This window comes from Gorilla gorilla, chromosome 4 (assembly GCF_029281585.2).
Source record: "Gorilla gorilla gorilla isolate KB3781 chromosome 4, NHGRI_mGorGor1-v2.1_pri, whole genome shotgun sequence".
NCBI classification, from domain to species: domain Eukaryota; kingdom Metazoa; phylum Chordata; class Mammalia; order Primates; family Hominidae; genus Gorilla; species Gorilla gorilla.
Window position 1 is genome coordinate 181,731,621 of NC_073228.2, and position 23,700 is coordinate 181,755,320.

At 56.1% G+C, this 23,700-nt stretch overlaps 1 protein-coding gene across 3 annotated transcripts; it reads left to right on the forward strand.

Annotated features, from left to right (window-relative positions):
* The first annotated feature begins 7,666 nt into the window (after positions 1 to 7,666).
* N4BP3 (NEDD4 binding protein 3) lies at positions 7,667 to 21,254 on the forward strand. 3 transcript variants are annotated; one of them, XM_004043112.5, is made up of 5 exons: positions 7,667 to 8,007; positions 13,806 to 14,165; positions 14,430 to 14,951; positions 15,350 to 15,604; positions 15,726 to 21,254. In XM_004043112.5, exons 2-5 carry the CDS (start codon positions 13,836 to 13,838, stop codon positions 16,251 to 16,253), a joined length of 1,635 nt encoding a protein of 544 aa, XP_004043160.1. In that variant the 5' UTR covers positions 7,667 to 8,007; positions 13,806 to 13,835; the 3' UTR covers positions 16,254 to 21,254. The 3 variants fall into 3 exon arrangements, with proteins under 3 accessions (XP_004043160.1, XP_018882512.1, XP_063563091.1); XM_019026967.4 differs by having other exon boundaries at positions 13,809 to 14,165; XM_063707021.1 differs by lacking the exon at positions 7,667 to 8,007 and having other exon boundaries at positions 11,862 to 14,165.
* Positions 21,255 to 23,700: the final 2,446 nt, after the last annotated feature.

Genomic DNA, 23,700 nt, shown 5'->3' on the forward strand with positions numbered 1-23,700 from the left:
CAGTGAGCTGAGATTGCACCACTGGACTTCAGCCTGGGCAACAGAGCGAGACTCCGTCTCAAAAAAAAAAAAAAAAGAACCCTGGAGTGTGGGAGGGTTTGTGTGGAAGTAAATAAAATCAGCCTCTGCTGGGTAACTTTTAAAGGCAGGCAGTGGGTACGTGGGAGTTTTTAAAAATTCCCTCCCTTTACCTTTGTGTATATTTGAAAACTGTTGTACTTAAGCTTTAAAAATAATCTAGGTAAAGTCTTGGTTAAAAAAAAAAAATAGTGGCCCATGGCCAGCACCTTTTGGACAACTCTGGACTATGACAATCCAAGTCACTGTATTACACAGATTTTTTTTTTTCCTGTCTCTCTTTTTTTTTAAGAGGTGGAGTCTTGCTCTGCTGCCCAGGCTGGAGTGCAGTGGCCCAGTCACAAGCTTCTAACTCCTGGCCTCAAGCAATCCTCCTGGCTCAGCTTCCTGGGTAGCTGGGACTGCAGGTATGCACCACTACACCTGGCCTAAAACATTTCAAATCATGGTAAAATGCACACAAAACCTAACTATTTTTTGAGACAGAGTCTTGCACTGTCGCCCAGGCTGAAGTACATCAGTCCTCTCTCAGCTCCCTGCAAACTCTGCCTCCCGGATTCAAGGGATTCTCGTGCCTCAGCCTCCTGAGTAGCTGGGATACAGGTGTGTACCACCATGCCTGGATAATTGTTGTATGTTTAGTAGAGACGGGGTTTTGTCATGTTGGCCAGGCTGGTCTCGAACTCCTGGCCTCATGTGATCCACGCACCTCAGCCTCCAAAAGTGCTGGGAGATTTCAGGCATGAGCCACCACACCCGGCCTCTTAACCATCTTGAAGTGTCCAGTTCAGTGATGTGAAGCACATTCGCACCGTTGTGCCACCCATCCCCGGAGCTCTCTTCATGGTGCTGTTGTAGTTTCACAATGACTCCTCCAGACTTCGTCCACTCCCAACCCCTTGCCATAAATCACTGCAACTGAGGGACTGCAGCCCAGGAGTTTCTGGGCAAAGTACCTTGTTACCATCTGGGGTGGCAGCTCCACCTGGACTTAGCTGTGGGGCTGGTCCAGGTTTCCGGTGGCCTGTAACCCCAGCACTTAGGGAGGTCGGGGCAGGTAATCTCACACCTGTAGTCCCAGTGGTGCATGAGTGGGCCAGTTGGACTGCCTGGACTTCCGGGGTGTGAATCCTCATGGGCTCCTGAAGGTCTGAGGTCTGCCCCGGGGCAGACACCTGAGCAAGTCATGGCAGCTCTCAACTTCCACCCTAACCTCCTGCCTGGGGCTGCCCCAGTCACCCCTGGGGGTGGGGGGACCCAGGGAAGAGGAAGCAGGAGGAGTGAACGAAGGCTCCTCTCCAGCTCTGCTGACTCGGAGAGGCAGCCCAGGTCCAGGAGTCCACTTTGACCCCAGGTGCGAGAGTAGGGAGGGCTGGGGAGGCTGGGTGGGTGCACAGCCCCACTGGCTCTGCCCCACAGCCACAATACCCCTCTGTGACACAGCTTTAGAACAATCTTGGGCTGGATGTGGCGACTCACAGCTGTAATCTCAACACTTTGGAAGGCTGAGGCAGGAGGATTGCTTGAGCCCAGGAGTTTGAGACCAGCTTGGGCAACATAGACCTTGCCTCTATTTTACAAAAAAAATGTTTTGTTTTTTTTTTTTTTTTTTGAGACGGAGTTTTGCTCTTGTCACCCAGGCTGGAGTGCAGTGGTGTGATCTTGGCTCACTGCAACCTCCACCTCCCGGGCTCAAGCCATTCTCCTGCTTCAGCCTCCCAAGTAGCTGGGATTATAGGTGTGCACCTCCACCCCTGGCTAATTTTGTATTTTTAGTTGAGATGGGGTTTCTCCATGTTGGCCAGGCTGGTCTTGAACCTCTGACCTTAAGTGATGTACCCACCTCAACCTCCCGAAGTGCTGGGATTATAGGCATGAGCCACTGCACCCAGCCTAAAAAACAATGTTAAAAATAAATAAAAATTTTTAAAAGACCAATCTTGGAGGACTGGCAGAGCTAGGGCCGGCACTAGGAGTTATCTGTTAGCCTGCGCTTTGCAAGGTCTGAAACCCTCAGATGCTGCCTCTCCAAGAATGCCCAGCTCTCCTCCCTCAGGCTGGGGCCTGGCCCAGCTCCAGGGGAGAGAGGACAAGGGAGGGCAAGGAGTGAAGGGCGGCCAGGGGACACAAAGCTGTCAGGTCCCTGGACATGCCCAGGGGATGCTGCCTGCTTTACAAATGAAGAATCCGAGGCTCAGGAAGGTCACCAGGAAGTCACGGACAGGACTGGGATTCAGAGCCAGGGCTGCCTTGCTTCAGCTCCTCCTCCTGGTTAGAAAACAGTCCTGAATTGCCTTTTTGCAGATGGTGTCTTAGAGCTGAGCATGGCTAACTGTCAGGCACTGGAAGAAGAAGTGGGGGAGTCTGGACATGCGCTGGCCACCAGTCCCCCACACTCAGGGCTCACTGTCTCTTGAGGGTGACAGAGGATAACGCACTGTGACAAGCACCATCACAGCAAAGAAACAGAAAAAGTCCGGAGCGGCAAGAGGATGGGGTGATTAATTTTGCCTTGAGGGTAGAAGGAGGGGCCTTGAGGACAGTGGGTGCTCTTAATGGACTATTCCAACAACCAGCCACTTACGGATAAGGACACAGAGGCAGCTCCCAGAGCAGAGTTGCACAGAAGCAGTAGCAGTGGCTTGGCCCAAAGACTAAAGGAGTTGCAGGGCCAGTCTTGAAGCTGGGACTACACCTCTCGGGCAGAGGAGTGTGGGGACAGAATGCGTAGGCTACAAGGCTCCCTCTGGGGCAGAGTAGGGGGTGGCTGGGCAGTAGGAAGCCAAGGCAGGTTGTTGCAACAGTCAAGAAGAAAGGTGATGAGGCCAGAGGTGGTGGCCAGAGAGATGAGGAAATTCCTCCTCACCAGGATGGCTGCAGGATGATACAGTCCTGGCCACTCACAGACAGCATGGATGCAGGAAGACAGACCACAGACCCACAACAACGAAGGTGCATGCCGGTGTGGGCAGGACTCAGCCTTCCAGCACTTCAAGACAGGCCCATGACAAGCATTCTGTCCTTCTGACAAACCTTCCCCATAAGGAAAAGGGAGAAGGACCAACTGACCTTCACAGATGCTGCCACTTGCCAGGCACTGTGCAGGGTGCTTTACAGATGCTAGTTCACTTAATCCTCCCCTTTTACAGCTGAGGAAACTAAGGCTCAGAGAGAGAAATTAAAGTGTCCCAGGTCAGCCAATTCAGGAAGTGGGTGCATCCAGGGAGGTTGGTTTCACTTCCCCTGGCCTGGTGCCCTGAGTGCCCCACCCCTTGGCATCTGAGCAGTGTGGCTCCCATGCCAACTCTACAGGAATGTCATGTCTGGGGGCAAGTGGCCCCTTGCAGGGGCATCTGCTGTGCAGGCCCAGGAAGGTAAATAAAGTTCACTGAATACAAGATCCCCCCATCCCAGCAGGAGTCCAGCTTGGCCTCTCCCATACTGTCCAGGCAGATGTTGGAGGGAAGAAAAGAGGCCTGGCCTCCTGTTGGTTTCTGCCTCCTCACCTCTGCCCAGCCCACTTTCTTCTCTCAAAGGCCTCAGCAAGGCCAATGGGAGGCCAAGGTCAAGGAGACGGGGTGAGAACAAGAGGCAGCCCGCATGGACAGGAGTGCAGTGCAGTTGAGCACCTTCTTTTTTTTTTTTTTTTTTTGAGATGGAGTCTCGCTCTGTCAGCCAGGCTGCTGGAGTGCAGTGGTGCAATCTTGGGACACTGCAACCTCCACCTCCCAGGTTCAAGTGATTCTCCTGCCTCAGCCTCCTGAGTAGCTGGAACTATAGGTGTGCGCCATCACATCTGCCTAATTTTTGTATTTTTAGTAGAGACAGATTTTCACCATGTTGGCCAGGCTGGTCTCGAACTCTTGATCTCAGGTGATCCACCTGCCTTGGCCTCCCAAAGTGCTGGGATTACAGGCATAAGCCACTGTGTCCTGCCTTTATCTATCTATCTATCTATCTATCTATCTATCTATCTATCTATTTATTTATTTATTTTTGAGACGGAGTCTTGCTCTGTCGCCCAGTCTGGAGTGCAGTGGCACCATCTCGGCTCACTGCAAGCTCCACCTCCCGGGTTCACGCCATTCTCCTGCCTCAGCCTCCCACGTAGCTGGGACTACAGGCGCCCACCACCACGCTCTGCTAATTTTTTGTATTTTTAGTAAAGATAGGGTTTCACCGTGTTAGCCAGGATGGTCTCGATCTCCTGACCTCGTGATCCGCCTGCCTCGGCCTCCCAAAGTGCTGGGATCACAAGCGTGAGCCACCGTGCCCGGCCTTTTTTTTTTTTTAAAGACAGGGTCTTGCTCTGTCACCCAGGCTGGAGTGCAGTGTTCGATCATAGCTCCCTACAGCCTCTGATTCCTAGGCTCAAGGGATCCTTTTGCCTCAGCCTCTCGAGTAGCTGGGACTATAGGCACCACTGGCTTGGCTAATTTTTTATTTTTTTATAGAGATGGGGTCTTGGTATGTCGCCCAGGGAACTCCTAGGCTTAAGCAGTGCTCTCACCTCGGCCTCCTAATGCGTTGGCATTACGGGCGTGAGCCACTGCACCCAACCCAGAATCTGAGTTTTCATCAGAACTTAGCTGTGACCTCTCTCTCTCTTCCTCATGCCATTTCTTGCAAGTGGATTCTTATAAGAACCTTCATTCAAACCCTCTCATAAACATCTCTATCACTGTCTCTCCCACTCAGTTGACAGAATGAACACCTTCTCGGCAGCTTCCAGCTTCCAGGTCCTCCTTGGCCCCATTTCTTTCCCTAGAGACCCAGGGGACCCGACCTCCCTGCCTGCCTGTGCCACCTCACAGGCCCCACGTCCAGCTGCGTGCACAAGCTCCTCTCTCTCAACGCTTCGGAGGCTCCCAGCGCCCACTTCAAGAGGCTTCTCTGGGTCTGCTCTCGGTTGCCACCTTCGTCCCTTCCCGCCACTAACCTTTCCCACCCAGGGCTTGGACCTTGCTAGCAAGCTGAAAGTGCCCTGCCTTCTCTAGCCCTGCTATCTGCTCTGCTGGGAACACTCCTCAGTGGAAATGCTTCCAGGACCATCTCAAAAGCCATTGCTCCAGTGAGGCCTTTCCTTGGGTCCCCCAAACAGCCAAATAGGTTCTTGCTCTGAAACTTTATCTGTCCCAGTGAGTAACCCTACCAGACTGGCTCCTCAAGGGCTGAGACCCAAAGCAGCTATTAATGAGTTTTCTTAGACAAGTATTCTGAAGTCTGGCAGTTCTATTAGAAATTCTGGCCGGGTGTGGTGGCTCACACCTGTAATCCCAGCATTTTGGGAGACCGAGGCAGGTAGATCACCTGAGGTCGGGAGTTCAAGATCAGCCTGACCAACCCCGTCTCTACTAAAAATACAAAATTAGCCGGGCATGGTGGCACACACCTGTGCCAACCAGCTACTCAGGAGGCTGAGACAGAAGACTCGCTTGAACCTTGTAGGGGGAGGTTGCAGTGAGCTGAGATCATGCCATTGCACTTCAGCCTAGGCAACAAGGGTGAAACTCCATCTCAAAAAAAAAAAAAAAGTTGCCGGGCACAGTGGCTTATGCCTGTAATCCTAGCACTTTGGGAGGCCAAGTGGGGTGGATCACGAGGTCAGGGGGTCAAGATCATCCTGGCTAACATGGTGAAACCCCATCTCCACTAAAAATACAAAAAATTAGCCGAGTGTGGTGGTGGGCACCCGTAGTCCCAGCTACTTGGGAGGCTGAGGCAGGAGAATGGCGTGAACCCGGGAAGTGGAGCTTGCAGTGAGCCGAGATCGCACCACTGCACTCCAGCCTGGGTGACAGAGCAAGACTCCGTCTCAAAAAAAAAAAAAAAAAAAGTTCTTCCAGCCAGGCATGGTGGCTCACGCCTGTACTCCCAGCACACTGAGAGGCTGAGACAGGCAAATCATTTGCCTTAATTGATCTGCCCACCTCGTCTTCCCAAAGTGTTGGGATTACAGGCGTGAGCCACCGCGCCTGGCCAGAAGTTCTTCCTAGAGGTTCTATGCTGTCCTAGCAAGAATTGGTAAGAACAGCACAGAACACAAGGGGTTGCAAATTTGTGGGCCGTGGACCAAATTTGTTCCACAAGTGACAAGATGTTTTTTAATTGAGGTAAAATGTGCATACCACAAAATTAGCCGTTTTAAAGCAAACAATTCAATGACATTTGTATATTCATAACGTTGTGCAACCACCACCTCTGTCAGGCTCCAAAACATTTTCTTCATCCCGGAAGGAAACCCTATGCTCGTTAGGCAATCACTCTGCCTTTCTCTCTCCCCACAGCCTCTGGCTCTAATCTGCTTTCTGTTTGTCTGGATTTACTTATTATAAATGGCATCATTAACACATGTGGGCTTTGTGTCTGGTTTCTTTCACTTGCCATAATGTTTTGGAGGTTTATCCATGTTGTAGCAGGTATCATCAGTATTTCATTCCTCTTTTTCTTTTCTTTTCTTTTTTTTTTTTTTTTTGAGACAGTCTTACGCCATCATCCAGGCTGGAGTGTAGTGGCACAATCTCCGTTCATTGCAACTCTGCCTCCTGGGTTCAAGCAATTCTCCTGCCTTAGCCTCCCGAGTAGCTGGGATTACGGGCTCGCTCCACCATGCCTGCCTGGCTAATGTTTGGTGTTTTTGGTAGAGACAGAATTTCGCCATGTTGGCCAGGCTGGTCTCAAACTCCTGACCTCAAGTGAGCCGCCTGCCTCGGCCTCCCAAAATGCTAGGATTACAGGGGTGAGCCACCACATCGGGTCTTTTTTTTTTAAGATAGAGATGGAGTTTTATGAGTTGCCCAGGCTGTTCCTGAACTCCTGGCCTCCAAAAGTGCTGGGAGAGTTCAGACATGAGTCATCACATGGCGTTCATTTCTTTTTTATGGCTGAATAATATTCCACTGAATGGATCTACCATTGTTTGCTTACACCCTCATCAATTGTTAGTTTGGGCTGTTTCCACCTTTTGGCTCTTTGACTATTGTGACTAGTACTGCCAAGAACATTACTTGTTTGAGGAATATAATTGCTGGGTCATATGGTAACTCTATGCTTAACTTTTGAATTAGAAACGGTGTTTTAATTTTTCGAATATGACTCCTTTACGTGTCTGTGTCTGTTTCCATGTTTTCCTACTGTCTTAATAGGATGCTCACGACTCATTTGCGTAATTTTTCTGGCCCCTGAAGGCACCTGATTTTGCTGCCCCTAGAATACTTTGGAGGCAAAAAGAAAATAACTCTGTGCCCAATTCAGCCAGAGTCGTGGGGTAAAATCTTTTCACTTCTCAAAGTACTACTGTGGTTCATCCCCAGAGGGGGGAAATCAGGTTTTCCGGAGAGGAGGCGGCTACAATCAGGGAGGTGAGGGACCTCACGCGCCTCTTCCCTAGAGGAGGCGGGCGAGGCCAACGGCGGAGGAGGAGGAGCGGGGGCGCTGTGCGCTCTCTGGGGTGTGGGCCGCGCTCGGGGCTGCCCACCCCTCGGGTCCGAGCCAGGGCGCTCAGGCAGGCAGCGACGCGAGGCGCAGCCGGCCCAGGTTTCGCCTGCCACCGCCGTGCGGCGCCTCTGCGGGTCAGGGCCGGGCGGGGCCCAGGTTGGCTCGCGGGTAGGCGGCCCCGCCCCCCACATCCGGGGGCCGGGGCCGGGCTGTGGGCTCGCCGCGCGCCGGTGAGTCAGGCCGGGTTTTCCCTCCGCCTTTGGGGCAGGCGATCGAGCGCCGCGGAGCGCGTCCCTCCCTCGCCAATCCGGCTCCGGCGCCGGCGCCCGCCCGCGTTTTCCCGGCGCCTGCCGCTCCGCCGCTCCGCCGCTCCGACCCGGCTCGCAGTCCCGGCCGGAGCCGGCGCCTTGCAGGAGGGTTCAAATCCGCGCCGGGGAGCTGCGACGCGCAAGGGCTGCGGAGCCGCGGGCCGGCGAGCGCGTCGCCACCATGGTAAGTGGGGCGCGCGAGGGGCTGGGGACCCGGGCTGGACTCGGGGGGTGGGGAGGGGTGGGGCGGGTCGCCAAGGTCTTGTTTTCTGGCGTCCTTGGCAAAGCTGCTGTCTCGCTGGCCGAGGCTCCCGTCTGAGAGATGGGCGGGGGTGGCAAGGTGCGGCGTGCGCCCAGGTGTCCCCTGCTCCCGGTCACCGAGGCACCGGATCGGGGACCGACCCTGATGCTCCGCTGGAGGGGCAGGCGGCAGGCTACCTTGCTCTCCCCAACCCCTGCAAACGCGCTTTCCTGGGAGCAGCGCGCGGGACCCCTGCGCCACGGCTGGGTGGGGCAGGCGTCCTTGGAGCCGGCGTCTGACCTCGGCCTCCGCCCCCCTGCCCAGCCGCTCCCGGCAGGCCTCAGGGAGGGGCCAGGAGGAGACGCGCCTCCCACCCCGCCCCCCAGGTGGCTCCGGGACCTCCCGCAGCTCTGGGGAACCCTCGCCTTCACCCCTGCTTTCCTGACACAAATTCCGTGGGGATGCAACCTCGTTTGCCCCTCTGACTTCCCCATGAGATCTCTCGCCTCCTCCCACACCTCCTTTATCCCCCAACCCCCTGCCGGTCCACCAGGCTGCAGCTGCGGGTCTGCGGGTAGGGGACATTCCTAGGTCTTGACCGCCAGAGCACCCGGTCCAGTCCCGGCCACAGCCTTTGGCCCAAGTGAGGGCTGGCCTGGGGACAAGCCGAAATCAGGGCCCTGGCTGCTGTATCCAGAAAGAGAACTGAGACCCGTTGTCTCCCACTGGGCCACCCCCCGACCCCAACCACATAGGAACAGATTGGGCCTGGCTATCCTCGGGAGGGAGCGGACGCAGGAGGCCATCCTGGGCGCGGTTATCAGCCTCCTCCCAGGGCCCTCCCAGGCAGGGCTTCTCTACCGGCTGGCAGCGTGTGGGTGTGCATGTGCGAGACTGTGAATGAATGCGGCCAGCCTGCTTCTGCCACCGCCTCTAGAGCTAGCATAGCGACTCGGAGTCCCCATGAGGCAGGTTTCCTCTATTTCTTCCTGACCTGGGGGGCAGCAGGAGGGATTCCAGGCCTGGTGGACCGCAGTCTAGAGCAGCCTGGTTGCGGGTGTCCTTGGGAGAAACAGGCGTGGAGGGCTGGGCAGACATATATGCAATACATACACAGCAGTGTGTGCCCATGGAGGGGAACCCGTGACCCCTGGCTTAGGACAACCTGCTGAGGTAGAGAGGACCTTGCCCAGGGAGTTGAGATTGCTTCTCACTGTGGGATCTTGGATAACTCACCTCGCCTTCCTAGGCCTCAGTTTCCCGATCTGTAAAATGGAGTGAGGGTAATTACTGTCCTGTTTGTCCCCACGAGGCTATTGTAGAGATGAAATGAGATAATGAAATAGAAGGGCTGAGAAAAAACTGTAGACTGCGGTGCAGCCGTGAAGCACTATATGGTGATAGTAAGCACCACTTCCGCAGGCTTTAGCCCCTGTCTCTGCCTCAAGTGTCTGTCCCAGAGGGGATAGGGTGGGCCAGCCTCTCCCAGCCCCTCTCTGGGCCCCCCTTGCCTACTCCCCCCCCCTTTTGGAGCTGGGACATTCCAGTCCCATTCCTTAGGGGCAGCTGCAGACACGCCCCTTAGCAGAGCTGATCCCCCAGCAGGTGGTGGGACCTTTCCCTGGGGCCAGGGCTCAGGAGGGGCTGACTGTAGCCAGGGCAGGCAGCACTCCTGCCCATGTGGGGACTGGAATGTCCCACCCCAGAGGAGATGCAAGGTGGGATCCAAGAGGACTTCTAATCCTGGAGCCTGTGTGCTTTCTCCCCTGCGGCTGAACGTGACCTTAGGCGCGTTACTTCACTTTCTGAACCTCAGTTTCCTCTTGTGAAGTGGGGGATGACAGAACTCATCTCCTGTGTGTCTTGTGAGGATGTGACAGTGCCCTTTGGCGTGACCCAAAAGGGCACCAACAGGCTCTGGGACGCCCCCCTCAAAGAAAGCGCGTCCTCTCCTTCTTTGCTTCCTGGCCAGGGCAGCTGTGTCTTCCATCTCCACCAAGGATTGGTCCGAAAGCGATTCCTCTTCGTGTTCAGAGATTCCAGTGCTGCCTGCTAATCTTGGGGACTGGAGAGGGGTGAGGGGACTGGTGGCGGGGAGCAGGAGTGAAGAGGCCTTACTGGGGCTAGCCAGGACCTGTGGAGAATGTGGCTTGAATGTCCCAGCCCAAATCTAGCCAGCTGAGTGGCTGGGGGTTTGCCGCTCCCAGCTCAGGGAAGCCCAGGCACTTGGCTTGTCCCCTACCCTTCTCTCCACAACCTGTGCAGGGGCCCCGGCTTTTTGCTCTGATGTTCCAGTGAGGCTGCAAGGCACTTGCTGTCCTCCCTCCCTCCTCCCCCACCAAATCCCCTCCAGCCTGCACAGCTGCCCTGCCCTGAGCAGGCAATCCCTGGGCTTCCAAGCAACAGGAAGGAAGGAATGTGTGTGTTGGGGGAGGGGGTGGAGGTAGGATGGACCCCTTTAGGAAAAGAGACTGTCCCCACTCTGTGACATAGGCAGGGAGGAGTGTCCTGAAAGCTGGGGGCCTCCGCCCTGCTGGGGGAGCTGATAATCCAGTCAGAGAAGTCAGCCAGGAGGGGCACAGTGGGGATGGTGGGGGCCTAAGGAGAGACAAAGGGAAGGGGCTGTCTGCTGCTCCTTCACTAGCCTGGGGGCTGGGAAGGACACTAGGTCATCATGCCACTGGGCTGCTCCTGCTTTGTCAGTGTGTCCTGGAAGGTGCTCAGTGCTGTGGGTGACCTTGTGCACAGCTGTATGATTGTGTTTGCTGCTGGACGTGACCGTCTGCACCGTGTCCTCTAACATGGGCTCTCTGTGCTGCTGGGTGGGGCTGACATGTGGCACACTGTGGTGTGTGTGGTTGTACGGGCTGTTGCGGCCGGTGGCTACCTCTAGCTCAGGGACTTTCCCTGGACCTGAGATGCCTGGTGGGGAACCTGGGGGGTCGGTTATCTCCTCGAGACAGGAAGTGAGCATCTGCCCATGGGAAGCTGAGGCGGTGTGCATTTGGGGTGAGGTGGGCGTATTTGGCACTGCTGCCAACGTCCCCGCCCCCAGGGCCACACAGGGCTTACATTTCATAAGCCCTTTCCCCTCCATCTCTGACTGTCAGTAATCCTTTGAGGAAAGCCGGGCAGGCAGGGTCTTTCCCACTTCATTTTTTTTTTCCTTTTTAAAAATAAATAGAGATGGGGTCTCGCTATGTTGCTAAGTGTGGTTTCAAACTCCTGGGCTCAAGTGATCCTCCTGCCTCAGCCTCCCAAAGTGCTGGGATTACAGGTGTGAGCCACCATGCCTGGCCCTTTCCCACTTCAGAGATGCAGAAACTGAGGCATGGCAAAAGGCGGAGCATTTGTGTCTGGGGTCCCCTGGAGAGAGTGAGGGCAGGCTGGAGAGCAGGTCTCTGCTGTCCCCTCCCCAAGAAGCAGCAACAGGAGTTGAGTGTGCTTGTGGACAAACCACATCTCTGGCTGGATGGGCTTGTCGTGGCAAGGAGGTATCAGATGAGGAGGCAGGATGCTTCCATTCTAATACTTTTGGCTGTAGGGACCAATCCTAGGTCCCACTAGACATTGGGCAGCCGTGACCAGCTACGACCTTGGGCAAGTCACTTCACCTTTCTGAGCCCCACTGACCTTTAAGAAGGGTTAATAGCTGGGCACAGTGTCACGCACCTGTGTTTTTAGCTACTCAGGAGGCTGAAGTGGGAAGATGGCTTGATCCTAGGAGTTCGAGGCCGCAGTGAGCCATGGTTGCACTACTGTAGTCCAGCCTGGGTGACAGAGTGAAGAGCAAGACCCTGTCTCAAAAAAAAAAAAAAAAAAAGAAGGGACAATAACTCTGTCACAGGACTCAGCAGGACCCGTATGCAGGGCCGAGTCGCTGTAGGAACCCAGCCCCTGTGATTCCTTACCTGGATGCATCTCCTATGTGGCCTGCAACGTGTGTTCTCAGGGGCTGGGCTGGGTGGGGTGTGCAAACCTGGATTTGCCCCATCCTGGGTTTGGGGGTTGGTTGGGGGAGAGCTGAGGTCATTTTTGCACAGGGTGAGGTGAGGCTGTGGGGTTGGGGCAGGTCCCCCTCCTGGAGAGCTTTGTCTTCCACAAACACAAAACCTGGAAATGGTTGAGGAAGATGGAACCTCCTAACGACCATTGTTCGGGGGCAGGAGTGGGTGCCCGGAAGCATAGGTGGTGGTAGGGGACTCACAGCTGCAGCCGGCCTGCTGGGCTTCTGTTCGAGAATGGGAGCAGCTGCTCAGGGGTGGGAGGCAGAGAAGGTGGCATTCGTTCACTCGGCCAGACCTTTCTGCACGCCCGCTCCATGCTGGGCACGGGGCTGTGCAGAGGATCCCCAGGGGACTAGGTACCAGCCCTGCCTCCAGTGTGTGGCCCAGCACAGGTGGAAGGTGGTCCGTCAGCCTAGTCCCTTGGTGATGTTTGTGTGCCTGGCTGAGCTCGGCTTCAGCCAGCCTGTTGACCCTGGCTGTGGCCCAGGCCCTGAACTGGGTGCTCTGTCATGTTATCCCACCCCATCCTCCCAGCATCCCAGTGATAAGTGTTATTGTCGCCAGGGTGTGTGTGCGGAAGTCCAGGCTCACTGAGGTTAGTGGCTTGGCCGGGGTCACACACCGATTGGTTCCGCCAGGGTTAGGATTTGGGACCCACCCTGCCGGGTGGTGGGCTTTGGAATAAGAGCATATACAGGGGCTGGCGTGAGTCCAGCTGCCCCTTCCCTCCTCCACCCACCACTGCCCAGACGGGAACACCTGTCCCGGAAACTGTGGCCATTGTTCACGTCATCCTTCCTGCTTTTGGGCCCTTCCTGTTTGTATCCCTCCCACTGTAGCCCCCAACGCCCCCCCATGCCAGATGTTTCCCTTGGGGAGGTTTGCCCTTTGCAGGAAGAGGGGTTGCAGGGGTTACCCCTCTCCCATGGGAAGGAGGGTCTCACTGGCCTTGGGTCTCTGTGCCTTCTCCCCACCCCACAGATTTGGTGGGGAACATGGCAGGAGGGTAAGCAAGGTCAGATTCAGCCAGGCTGAGTTTTCTTTTTTTTTTTTTTTTTTTTTTGAGATGGAGTCTCCCTCTGTCGCCCAGGCTGGAGTGCAGTGGCGCAATCTCTGCTCACTGCAAGCTCTGCCTCCCGGGTTCATGCCATTCTCCAGCCTTAGCCTCCCGAGTAGCTGGGACTATAGGCGCCCGCCACCACGCCCGGCTAGTTTTTTGTATTTTTAGTAGAGATGGGGTTTCACAGTGTTAGCCAGGATGGTCTGCGTTTCCTGACCTTGTGATCCGCCTGCCTTAGCCTCCCAAAGTGCTGGGATTACAGGCGTGAGCCACCGCGCCCGGCCAAGTTTGTCTTCCTTAGCCCTGTGCATGCCCAGTGCTGGGAGGACGGCTCATGTCCTGCTGCTTCCAGGCCTATCCCCTCCCGGTACTTCTGAATCCCACACAGGCCCCGAGGTGGAGCTGGCCCTTTGGTGCTCGGCTGGGGCACCATTGCTCTTCCTTAGACTCAGTCCAGCAAGTGACAGATGGGCAGGTGGCTTTGGGGCTTGTACTTCTTTCTCTTGCCAGTCTAGGGATCCTGTCCCGGGGTTCTCTCCTGGACCCACATCTGCCTTACCTGGGCCTGGGCCAGGTTGTGGGGAGCTACAGGGAGCAAGTGCCTTATTTTCAGGCCCCAGGGAAGTTGGGCAGCCAGTGCTCACCTGCCCCTAATGGAGCCTCCCAATTCCCAGAAGCAGCTGCCTGTACCCTGTTGAAACTTCATGGCCACAGCCCCAGGCCCTGCTGGCATTGCCATGGGCAGCGTGGGCAGCCTGTTGGAACGGCAGGACTTCTCCCCTGAAGAGCTGCGGGCGGCACTTGCTGGGTCTCGGGGCTCCCGCCAGCCTGATGGGCTCCTCCGGAAGGGCTTGGGCCAGCGTGAGTTCCTCAGCTACCTGCATCTCCCCAAGAAGGACAGCAAGAGCACCAAGAACACCAAGCGGGCCCCTCGGAACGAGCCTGCCGACTATGCCACCCTCTACTACCGGGAACATCCTCGCGCGGGTGACTTCAGCAAGACCTCGCTGCCAGAGCGGGGTCGCTTTGACAAGGTGCACCTTTGCCCATGCCCCTTACAAGGTGTGGGGAGGGTGGGGTCTCCTTGGAGACCCTGATGTTGGGATGGGGTGGGGACAGGGCATGCTGAGATACGAAAATTGTGCTATGGGCTGGCCTGAGGTTTGTTCACTGCCTCCTGGTGGCATGTGCCCTGCGGTCTCAAAGAGGATCCCTCAGGGGCTGTGAGAGCATCAGGAGGTAGAGCAGGCAGCTGCCCAGGTCTCACACCTGCCCTCTCTGCCCTCTCTTCCTGGCAGTGCCGCATTCGCCCCTCAGTGTTCAAGCCTACAGCGGGCAACGGGAAAGGCTTCCTGTCCATGCAAAGCCTGGCGTCCCACAAAGGCCAGAAGCTGTGGCGCAGCAATGGCAGCCTGCACACGCTGGCCTGCCACCCGCCACTGAGCCCCGGGCCCCGGGCCAGCCAGGCCCGGGCACAGCTGCTGCATGCCCTCAGCCTAGATGAGGGCGGCCCTGAGCCCGAGCCCAGCCTGTCCGACTCCTCCAGTGGGGGTAGTTTCGGTCGCAGTCCTGGTACTGGCCCTAGCCCCTTCAGCTCCTCCCTTGGCCACCTTAACCACCTCGGGGGCTCCCTGGACCGGGCCTCTCGAGGACCCAAGGAGGCTGGGCCACCAGCTGTGCTGAGCTGCCTGCCCGAGCCACCACCCCCCTATGAGTTCTCCTGCTCCTCTGCCGAGGAAATGGGAGCCGTGCTGCCCGAGACCTGTGAGGAGCTCAAGAGGGGCCTTGGCGATGAGGACAGTTCCAACCCCTTCACGCAGGTGAGGGAGCCCCTGCCCTGGAGTCCTGTTCTGTGCCTCAGCACTGGGGTACAGGCCAGAGAGAGGGGCCCCAGCCAGTTCACCCACGTGGCCGTGGACACAAGAGAGCAAGAAAGGGGGAGCTGGCTTGGCTTCCTTCCTCTGCATCCCAGGTGGTGGGGATGTCATGTCACTGGGGGCCCTTGCCTGGGAGTTGTGTGGGAAGGAGAGAGGCTCCCTGGGAGGGCCATGTGATGGGGACACCTCACCCTGGAGGGCATCCCGGGTTAAAGCGCATGTGTGGCTGGGTCCTATGGTGTAGGGGCACAGGATATGATCAGTGGCTGGAGTATCAGGTGGAGCTCTGAGTCGCCTGTAGGGGGCAGGGCCACGGTGGATGCATCTCTTCCCCCTGACAGGTGCTGGAGGAGCGCCAGCGGCTGTGGCTGGCTGAGCTGAAGCGCCTGTATGTGGAGCGGCTGCACGAGGTGACCCAGAAGGCTGAGCGCAGCGAGCGCAACCTCCAGCTGCAGCTGTTTATGGCTCAGCAGGAGCAGCGGCGCCTGCGCAAGGAGCTGCGGGCTCAGCAGGGCCTGGCTCCGGAGCCTCGGGCCCCCGGCACCCTCCCAGAGGCTGACCCCAGTGCACGACCAGAGGAGGAAGCCCGATGGGAGGTGAGAGATGCCACAGGGCTCCGAGACTCTCCCATCTCCATTGCCGGTCCCTTCCTCTGCCTGCCCCCTCCCAAACCCGCTCCCCACACCCTACTTTGCTTGCGTCCTCCCCATCCCCCAGGTGTGCCAGAAGACAGCAGAGATTAGCCTCTTGAAGCAGCAGCTGCGTGAAGCCCAGGCGGAACTGGCCCAGAAGCTGGCGGAGATCTTCAGTCTGAAGACACAACTTCGGGGCAGCCGGGCACAAGCCCAGGCTCAGGACGCAGAGCTGCTCCGGCTGCGCGAGGCTGTGCGCAGCCTGCAGGAGCAGGCCCCTCGGGAGGAAGCCCCAGGCAGCTGTGAGACTGATGACTGCAAGAGCAGGGGCCTGCTGGGGGAGGCAGGAGGCAGCGAGGCCAGAGACAGTGCTGAGCAGCTGCGGGCTGAGCTGCTGCAGGAGCGACTTCGGGGCCAGGAGCAGGCGCTGCGCTTTGAGCAGGAGCGGCGGACTTGGCAGGAGGAGAAGGAGCGCGTGCTGCGCTACCAGCGGGAGATCCAGGGAGGGTACATGGACATGTACCGCCGCAACCAGGCACTGGAGCAGGAACTGCGGGCACTGCGCGAGCCCCCCACACCGTGGAGTCCCCGGCTCGAGTCCTCCAAGATCTGAGGCCAGCAGAGTGAGCTGACAGCAGCAGCACTGTCAGAAGGTGTCCTGAGACGGCCGGCTCAGCCTTCCCTTGCACTGGTTGGGGTGGAACCTGCAGAGGCCAGCCTGGGGCTGGGGAGGCGCAAGGAGAGGAGGGATCCAGTGGGGCCGTGGGCTGGGTAGGGTGCCTTGGCAGGAGCCAGGACAAGGCCCTCCTGGCAGAGGAGCACCTAGGCAGGGCCCAGCCCTGCTTCCTGGAGTGGATGTGGCCCAGAGAAGGAGGCTGGGGGATCACAAGCCCCAAGGTCCCGAAGGGCAGGTCAGAGGGAGGGAGGCTGGAGACCTGGGCTGGGGCCTTCCTCCAGGGAAGGAGGCTGGGGTGGGAACATTGGCCTCCCCCAGAATAAAACCATGTTTTCTACCAGAGGCTCAGAATACGCTGAGCCTGTGACCAGAGGATGATGGATGGTCGGGATTGAGGCTGTTGACCTGGGCAGTAGCTCCTCCCATGGTCAGTGGGAAGGTGTGCCCTGCGCCTGTCTGCATGGCCACTGGGCATGTGTGTTGGGAGCAGAGGAGTCCTACTCCTTGCCTCAGCCCCACATAGTTCCTTAGCTGCCGTGTGGGCTGAAATTCCTTTCTTTAGCACCAGTGGAGTTTTCAGAAGGAACAACACCAGGGAATGCCAAGAAAACAAAGGGCAAGTCAACCAAGGCATTTTGGGAACATGAAATGTCTTCTTGGTGGGAAGGCTGGGCCCCAGGAGTATCCACAGGCTCGGGCCATGCCCCTCCCCGCACCTACCTCCTGTCTCCCTCCCTCCCTCCATAGGAGTGGGGGGCCCCTAGAAGTGCTCTGCCTCATTCCGTGTTCGTAGGAAGGTGCAGGAGAGGAGGTGGGCAAGCTTATGGGTTTCTTGGTAAAGAGCCTTTACCACAGCAAGGAATGGGAACATTTCCCCATCAGCAACGGGGCTCTGGGGCATTATTAAGTAGGGGTGAAATATGATTGATTTGCATTCTGGAAAGCTCTCCCAGGAGGAAGCATTCCCCACCCCGCCTTGCCTCTGTCCTGCGCTGGGCTCCAGGACGGTCAGTCCTCCCAGATCCCTGCTCTCAGCTAAGGCTGGTCCCTAAAACCCACACCTGCCTTTGGTCTCTCAGAGGCCTGGCTTGCCCTCTGGGCCTTTGCTCCCCCGCTGGGTGCCCGGCCTGGAACACAGGTTCTGTCTGGCTGTGTGAGTGGCGTCTCTCCCTTCCTTTGAGGGAAGCTCAGCTTCCTTACGCGCTCATTGTTGGACGGGCTGCCGTGCATTGCGTGCTTACTGGGCGCCAGGTGCTGTGCTGGGCCCTTGTGAGTGTGGGCGCACAGGCTGAATTAGATGAGCTCCTGCCCCAGGGGGCCCTGCACACTGATGTCAGCTCACCAGTCCCTTCCCTGACAGGGCAGCTCAGGGAACTTATGAGAAGTTGTCTGCAGAGAGCCCCAGCTCACTCCCTTTGGCTACCCTGGCCGTGCCTGGCAGCCCCTCAGGCCCCACAGGTGGGTCCTGGTTGTGAAGTGGAGTTAGTGCACATGGATGTCAGGGGACGGGTGTGAGGCATGAGCTGGGGGGCCCCCTTTTTCAGGGCAGAGAGTGAGGCGTGTGCACTGTCTGCTGTGAGGATGGTGTGTTTATGGCCATGTAAGTGGCAGGTGTGTGTAAAGATGTGCTTGTGGGTGGTGGGTGTGTCCAAGGGGGTGTGTTTGGGAGCCTGGCCTCCAAAAGCCAGTGTCTGGGTTGGAGACAGTGCAGGCCCCTTCTTGGCCCCACCCTCTACCCCATTCCTTCCTGTCAGCCCCAGTCTGTCTTGGCACTGGCCAGGCTTGGGTGGAGCCTGTGTCCCAGACAGATCCCCTAGGCCTATCTGAGACCCATGCAGGCCCACACCTGAGCTCCTGTCTGCCTGAGGAGGGGAAGGGGGAGTGGCCAGGTCAGGCAGGCCAGTCCTCTATACACCCCCTTGGTACCCATTCCCATTTCACAAACTCCTCCAAACCCCAAACGGAAATCTCTGGGACAATGGCTCCTCCAGAGGGCCCCTCAGAGCCAGGTGCTGGCCAGATGCCTTGATCACAGCTTCCATGGCCAGGGGCCTGTCAAGCCAGGGGCCCACACACCTGGTGCCAGGGTCCACCTCGGTATACCAGCTCTGCAGAACAGTTCCCCACCCAGCAATTAGGGAGCTGGGCTGGCCAGTACAGCCAGTGGGGAGTGGGTGGGAGGTACCAAAACTTGGCAGCTGTGCCAGAAACCAAAGCCAGGCCCAGATGTAGGGGGAGGGCACGAGAGCTGAACCTGAGCCTGGGGCGTCTCGGAGCTGGATCCCCGTCAGCTCATCCAGGCTGGACAAACCAGTTGCTGGGTCCCCCAGCCGGCTGGGTGGCTCTGGGGCCAACCGACCACAGGTGTCACCGTAGTGGCTACCACCTCAGGGCAGCCCCTCCCTCCAGCTGGCGGGGCCTCAGCTTCCCAGCTGCCCTGGCTTAGCCTTCCCTGCAGCCCCTCCCCAACAGGCTTGGTCCGGGCAGCCTGCTCTGCAGAAGATGGCTGCTTCCTGGTGCTGGGCTCCCTGCCTCTGGGGCCTCCAGTCCTTCAGTCAGTGTCATCCCTTCCAGCAGCTCCCTGGGCCTCTTGGTCCATCCTTTCAGGCTTCTGACACACTAGTGGCCTTTAGTCACTGATAGTGGTGCCTCCTTCTTACCTTGGCAAGCCCTTGTAGCCCTCTGAGCCCTCATCCTGCAGGCAGAGCCCCTCAGTGCTCTGAGAAACCTGCCCTGAACTCACCGCCTCCCCTGCCTGGGCACTCCCTCCTCCCTGCGCCCACAGCCCCCATACCAATCTCCGTCAGCTCTTTCTGTGCTGCTGTAATTGTTGGTTTGCCTGTCTCCTTTGAGCTGTGGGCATTGCCAGGGTAGGGTGGTGTCTTCACCGCAGCTCCAGAAGGCACTGGTGGGATGTGGAGTCAGGAGCAACCAGAGCCCCCCCCATACTAGAATGGGTTTGAGCTTGGGGTGGGGTGGATGGGGAAGACTTACTCTGAATGTTCGTTCACCATCCATGGGCACCAGGTCTGTGCCAAGCACAGGGACTCCAGGGGCAGCTGCCATTCGTTCCAGTGATGTATTTGGGGCCTTCTCAGGTGAGGAAGCCAAGGTGGCCAAGGCCCTCGGTCCCCTGCCCTGATAGGGCTTACCTGTGGGTGGGGGAGGGAGACCACACATGTCAGAGGTAGTGAAGGCCGCTCCAAATAGTGACTGGGGCCAGGCAGGCGGAAAAGAGAACAGAAGAGAATCCAGAAGTGCTCAGACAGGACTAGGGACAGCAGAGGGGCCTCCATGGTGGCATGTGTCAGAGCATGGAGCAGGCAGAGGAAGCCTATCTGTGAGGCTGGGTACATTTCTCTGAGACTCAGGGGATGTAGGTGTTGAGGTTGCTGCAAAGAGGGCGCAGGCCCTGCAGTGACGGTTCAGATATTGATAACCCATCCCCCTTGGCAGGTGGGGGCTTAGGCATCCATATTGGATTCAGAAAAGAAAAAGAATGATGCTTCTTGCAACAAAAACAAAAGTGATTATGTCACGAGAGGAGAGGCTGGAGGGCCATGGGAGTTCCCAGCTGGCTCACTCATCCGTCCAGGAGGTGGGTCTCATGGTTTCATTTTGCTCTGGGCTTACTTAGAGTTTTGGCAAATGCAGACTTATGTAACGAACCCAACAATGAAGATACAGTTCTGTCACCACCCCCCCAGCATTCTCCTGTGGCCCTCTAGTCCACTCCCGCCCCACCCCAGCCCCTGGCAACCACTGATCTGCTTTCACAATAACCGTATGGGGTTTTTTCTCTTTCCTTTTTTGTGAGCGGTGTTTAATTCCTTTGCTCTAATATGTAATATTAGAACATATTACAAAGTAGCAAGAAAAATACGACATTGGTGTAAAAATAATCTACACCTCATGGAAATAATGAAGAGCCAGAAATAGATTCTATTCTGTAGAAAATCTTACACAATAAAGGACTTCAAAATAAGGGTAAGGAAGGATGCTTTAACAAGCGGTGCTGGGATAACTGGATAAAAATTTGGGAAAAAAGTCATACTATGTGCCACCCCTGCATTTATTTTATTATTTTATTTTATTTATTTTTTTGAGATGGAGTCTCACTGTGCTGCCCAGGAGTGCAGTGGCGTGACCTCAGCTCACTGCAACCTCCGCCTCCCGGGTTCAAGCAGTTCTCCTGCCTCAGCCTCCTGAGTAGCTGAGACTACAGGCGCCTGCCACGACGCCTGGCTAATTTTTTGTATTTTTAGTACAGACGGGATTTCACCATGTTAGCCAGGATGGTCTCGATCTCCTAACCTCGTGATCCACCCGCCTCAGCCTCCCAAAGTGCTCGGATTATGGGCGTGGGCCACCGCGCTTGGCCCACCCCTGCATTTATTGAGTTAAATTTTAAAAAACCTATCCTAGGAAATTGGCGGTGGGGCTCAGAAAATGATACCCCAAAGTATGGAGCTGTGGGAGGCTGAATGCTTTGAACTAAAGTATCTGACCATCGCTTACTCCTTTTCCCTCCCAAAACCCTCCTGAAGCGCAGGGAGGGGCCTTCTCTGATGTTCTCTTTTGTTTCTAAGGGAAGTTCCTGCAGAAGGAATGCCATTGTCTTGAGCCCTTTCCCTAGCATCTCATAAAACATGGACAATTAACTCACAGGGAAGGATACTGAAGGTGATACCATCTCTTCTGAGGACTGGGCTACTTGAGAGGTTTTATCTGCATGACAAGACAGCCTTTGTTTGCCATGCATTTCCTCCCCTCAACCTCCTAGCGTCTGCTGCCACCTCCTCCCAGAAACCTCAGGCCCCAGTTTTTGGAGCTCAAATGCTATTTAGACTTCATCAATCTGGCCCTTACTAGAGTCTCACATTTTGTGGGACTCCTGTGCATGTATGTAATAAATTTGCATGCCTTTTCTCCTATTAATCTGTCTACTGTCAATTTTATTCCAGAGACTCAAATTATTGAAGCTTCAGAGAATACAGGGAATGTTTAAAACTTATACGCTGGCAAAAAGTTAATTCAATTATTACTGAATTAATGGGAGAATTGATTGCTTTGAAGGAATCCTCCTCATCCCTAACAAAAAACAAAAACACAATCCCTATGGGGAAAGATGGACAAAATCAACTATTTAATACAACTTGGTGCACACTTGAAAATAATACCAAGATGCAAGGATGGCCACATACTGGGGGAGAACCTCAACTTTGCTCACATCCTTCTTGGCTGTGAGGCAGGCCAAGGCTCCCGGAGAGGAAGTGGGGAAGCCTGGGGCATTTGCCAAAGCTTGTGAGGTAAGGTTGGCTGGAAGGCGGCTTGGGCCCCTTGGCACCAGGCAAGGTTCAGTCAACTCTCCACCCCTATGGCTTCCGTTTGGGCCAGGGCCACCCAGGCTCCTCATGCTTGGGCAGGCATCTCTGGGATCCGCCCTCCTGACACCCCTGCAGGCACACAGTCCTGCTGTGGGCCTTCTCCCCTGCTGTATATCATAAGGTTTTTGAGCCGCAGTTTCCTTATGTATACGTGGAGGACGCTGGCTTCTTGAGTATCTCTGAGTACCTCCTGTGTGCAAAGCATATGGTGTTGGCGATACGGCAGTGATGAAGACAAAACGTGGGCCCAGTGGAATTTTTTTGTTGTTGTTTTTGTTTTGTTTTGAGACAGGGTCTCACTCTGTTGCCCAGGCTGGAGTGTAGTGGTGCAATCTTGGCTCACTGCAACCTCCGCCTCCCAGGCTCAAGTGATTCTCGTGCCTCAGCCTCCGAAGTAGCTGGGATTACAGGTGTCTGCCACTATGCCTGGCTAATTTTTTTTTTTTTTTTTTTTTTTTGTATTTTCAGTAGAGACGGGGTTTCACCATGTTGGCCAGGCTGGTCTTGAATTCCTGACCTCAAATGATCCACCCGCCTTGGCCTCCCAAAGTACTGGGATTACAGGTATGAGCCACCACGCCTGGCCCATGTTTGTTTGTTTTTGAGACAGGGTCTCTCACACTCTGTTATCCAGGCTGGAGTAGTGGCGCGATCACTGCTCACTGCAGCCTCGACCTCCTAGGCAGCCTCCCATCTCAGCCTCCCAAGTAGCTGAGACTACAGATGTGCACCACCACACCCAGCTAATTTTTGTATTATTTGTACAGACAGGGTCTCCCTATGTTGTCCAGACTGGTGTAGAACTCCTAGGCACAAGCATTCCTCCCTCCTCAGCCTCCTAAAGTGCTGGGATTACAGGCGTGAGCCACCATGTCTGGCCCCAAAGAGGGTGATGGGAGTGGGGGCTAGAAGACAGAATGAACAAATAAACATGCAAGATAACTTCCAAGTGCTATAAAGAAAACAGGTCAGCTGGGCGCGGTGGCTCACGCCTGTAGTCCCGGCACTTTGGGAGGCCAAAGCAGGCGGATCACGAGGTCAGGAGTTCAAGACCAGCCTGGCCAGCATGGTGAAACCCCGTCTCTACTAACAATACAAAAAATTAGCCGGGCATGGTGGTGTGCGCCTGTAGTCCCAGCTACTCAGGAGGCTGAGGCAGGAGAATTGCTTGAACCTGGCAGGCGGAGGTTGCAGTGAGCCAAGATTATGCCATTGTACTCCAGCCTGGGCGACAGAGCAAGACTCCGTCTCAAAAAAAAAAAAAAAAAAAAAGAAAACAGGGCAAGGAATGGTGGCTCATTCCTGTAATCCCAATACTTCCAAAGGCTGAGAGGGGAGGATCTCTTGAGGCCAAGAGTTTGCAACCAGCTTGGGCAACATAGGGAGGCCACCTCTCTATTTTGAAAAAAAAAAAAAGTAAAATGTGCAAAGGGGAGGGAGGGGGAGGCATGGAGGATTCAAGGGGAGGATGGCCTGGAATGAGGCCCAACCAAAAAGGGAGCAGAAGTGGGCAACACAGAGACCTGGCTTTTTCTCCAGGGCTGTTCCTAGTCCCAGCTGAGGCCTGAGGAGGAGTGGGGACTTCTCTACTCTTTCCCTCCAGAGCAGAGGGTCTGGGATAGAAAATTCAATCTGGGGCTGGGTGCGGTGGTTCATGCCTGTAATCCCAGCAATTTGGGAGGCTGTGGTGGGTGGATCACCTGAGGTCAGGAGTTTGAGACCAGCCTGGCCAACATGGCAAAATCCCCTCTCTACTAAAAATACAAAAATTAGCCGGGCATGGTGGAGCATGTCTGTAATCTGTTACTCATGGAGCTGAGGCAGGACAACCGCTCGAAGCTTGGAGGTGGAGGTTGCAGTGAACCGAGATCACACCACTGCACTCCAGCCTGGGCAACAGAGCAAGACTTCATCTCAAAAAAAGAAAAAGAAAATTCAGTCTGGACCTGGGTTTGGGATCAGTGCCTATTCTCTCCTCCTTCCTAACCCTCACCCTT

Bases quoted from the DNA above. Each gene is read 5' to 3' on its own strand.
- N4BP3 (XM_004043112.5), top strand. From the start codon at position 13,836: ATGGCCACAGCCCCAGGCCCTGCTGGCATTGCCATGGGCAGCGTGGGC. The intron at 14,166-14,429 runs GTGCACCTTTGC...TCTTCCTGGCAG, and splicing joins AGCGGGGTCGCTTTGACAAG to TGCCGCATTCGCCCCTCAGT. The intron at 15,605-15,725 runs GTGAGAGATGCC...CCCATCCCCCAG, and splicing joins AGGAGGAAGCCCGATGGGAG to GTGTGCCAGAAGACAGCAGA.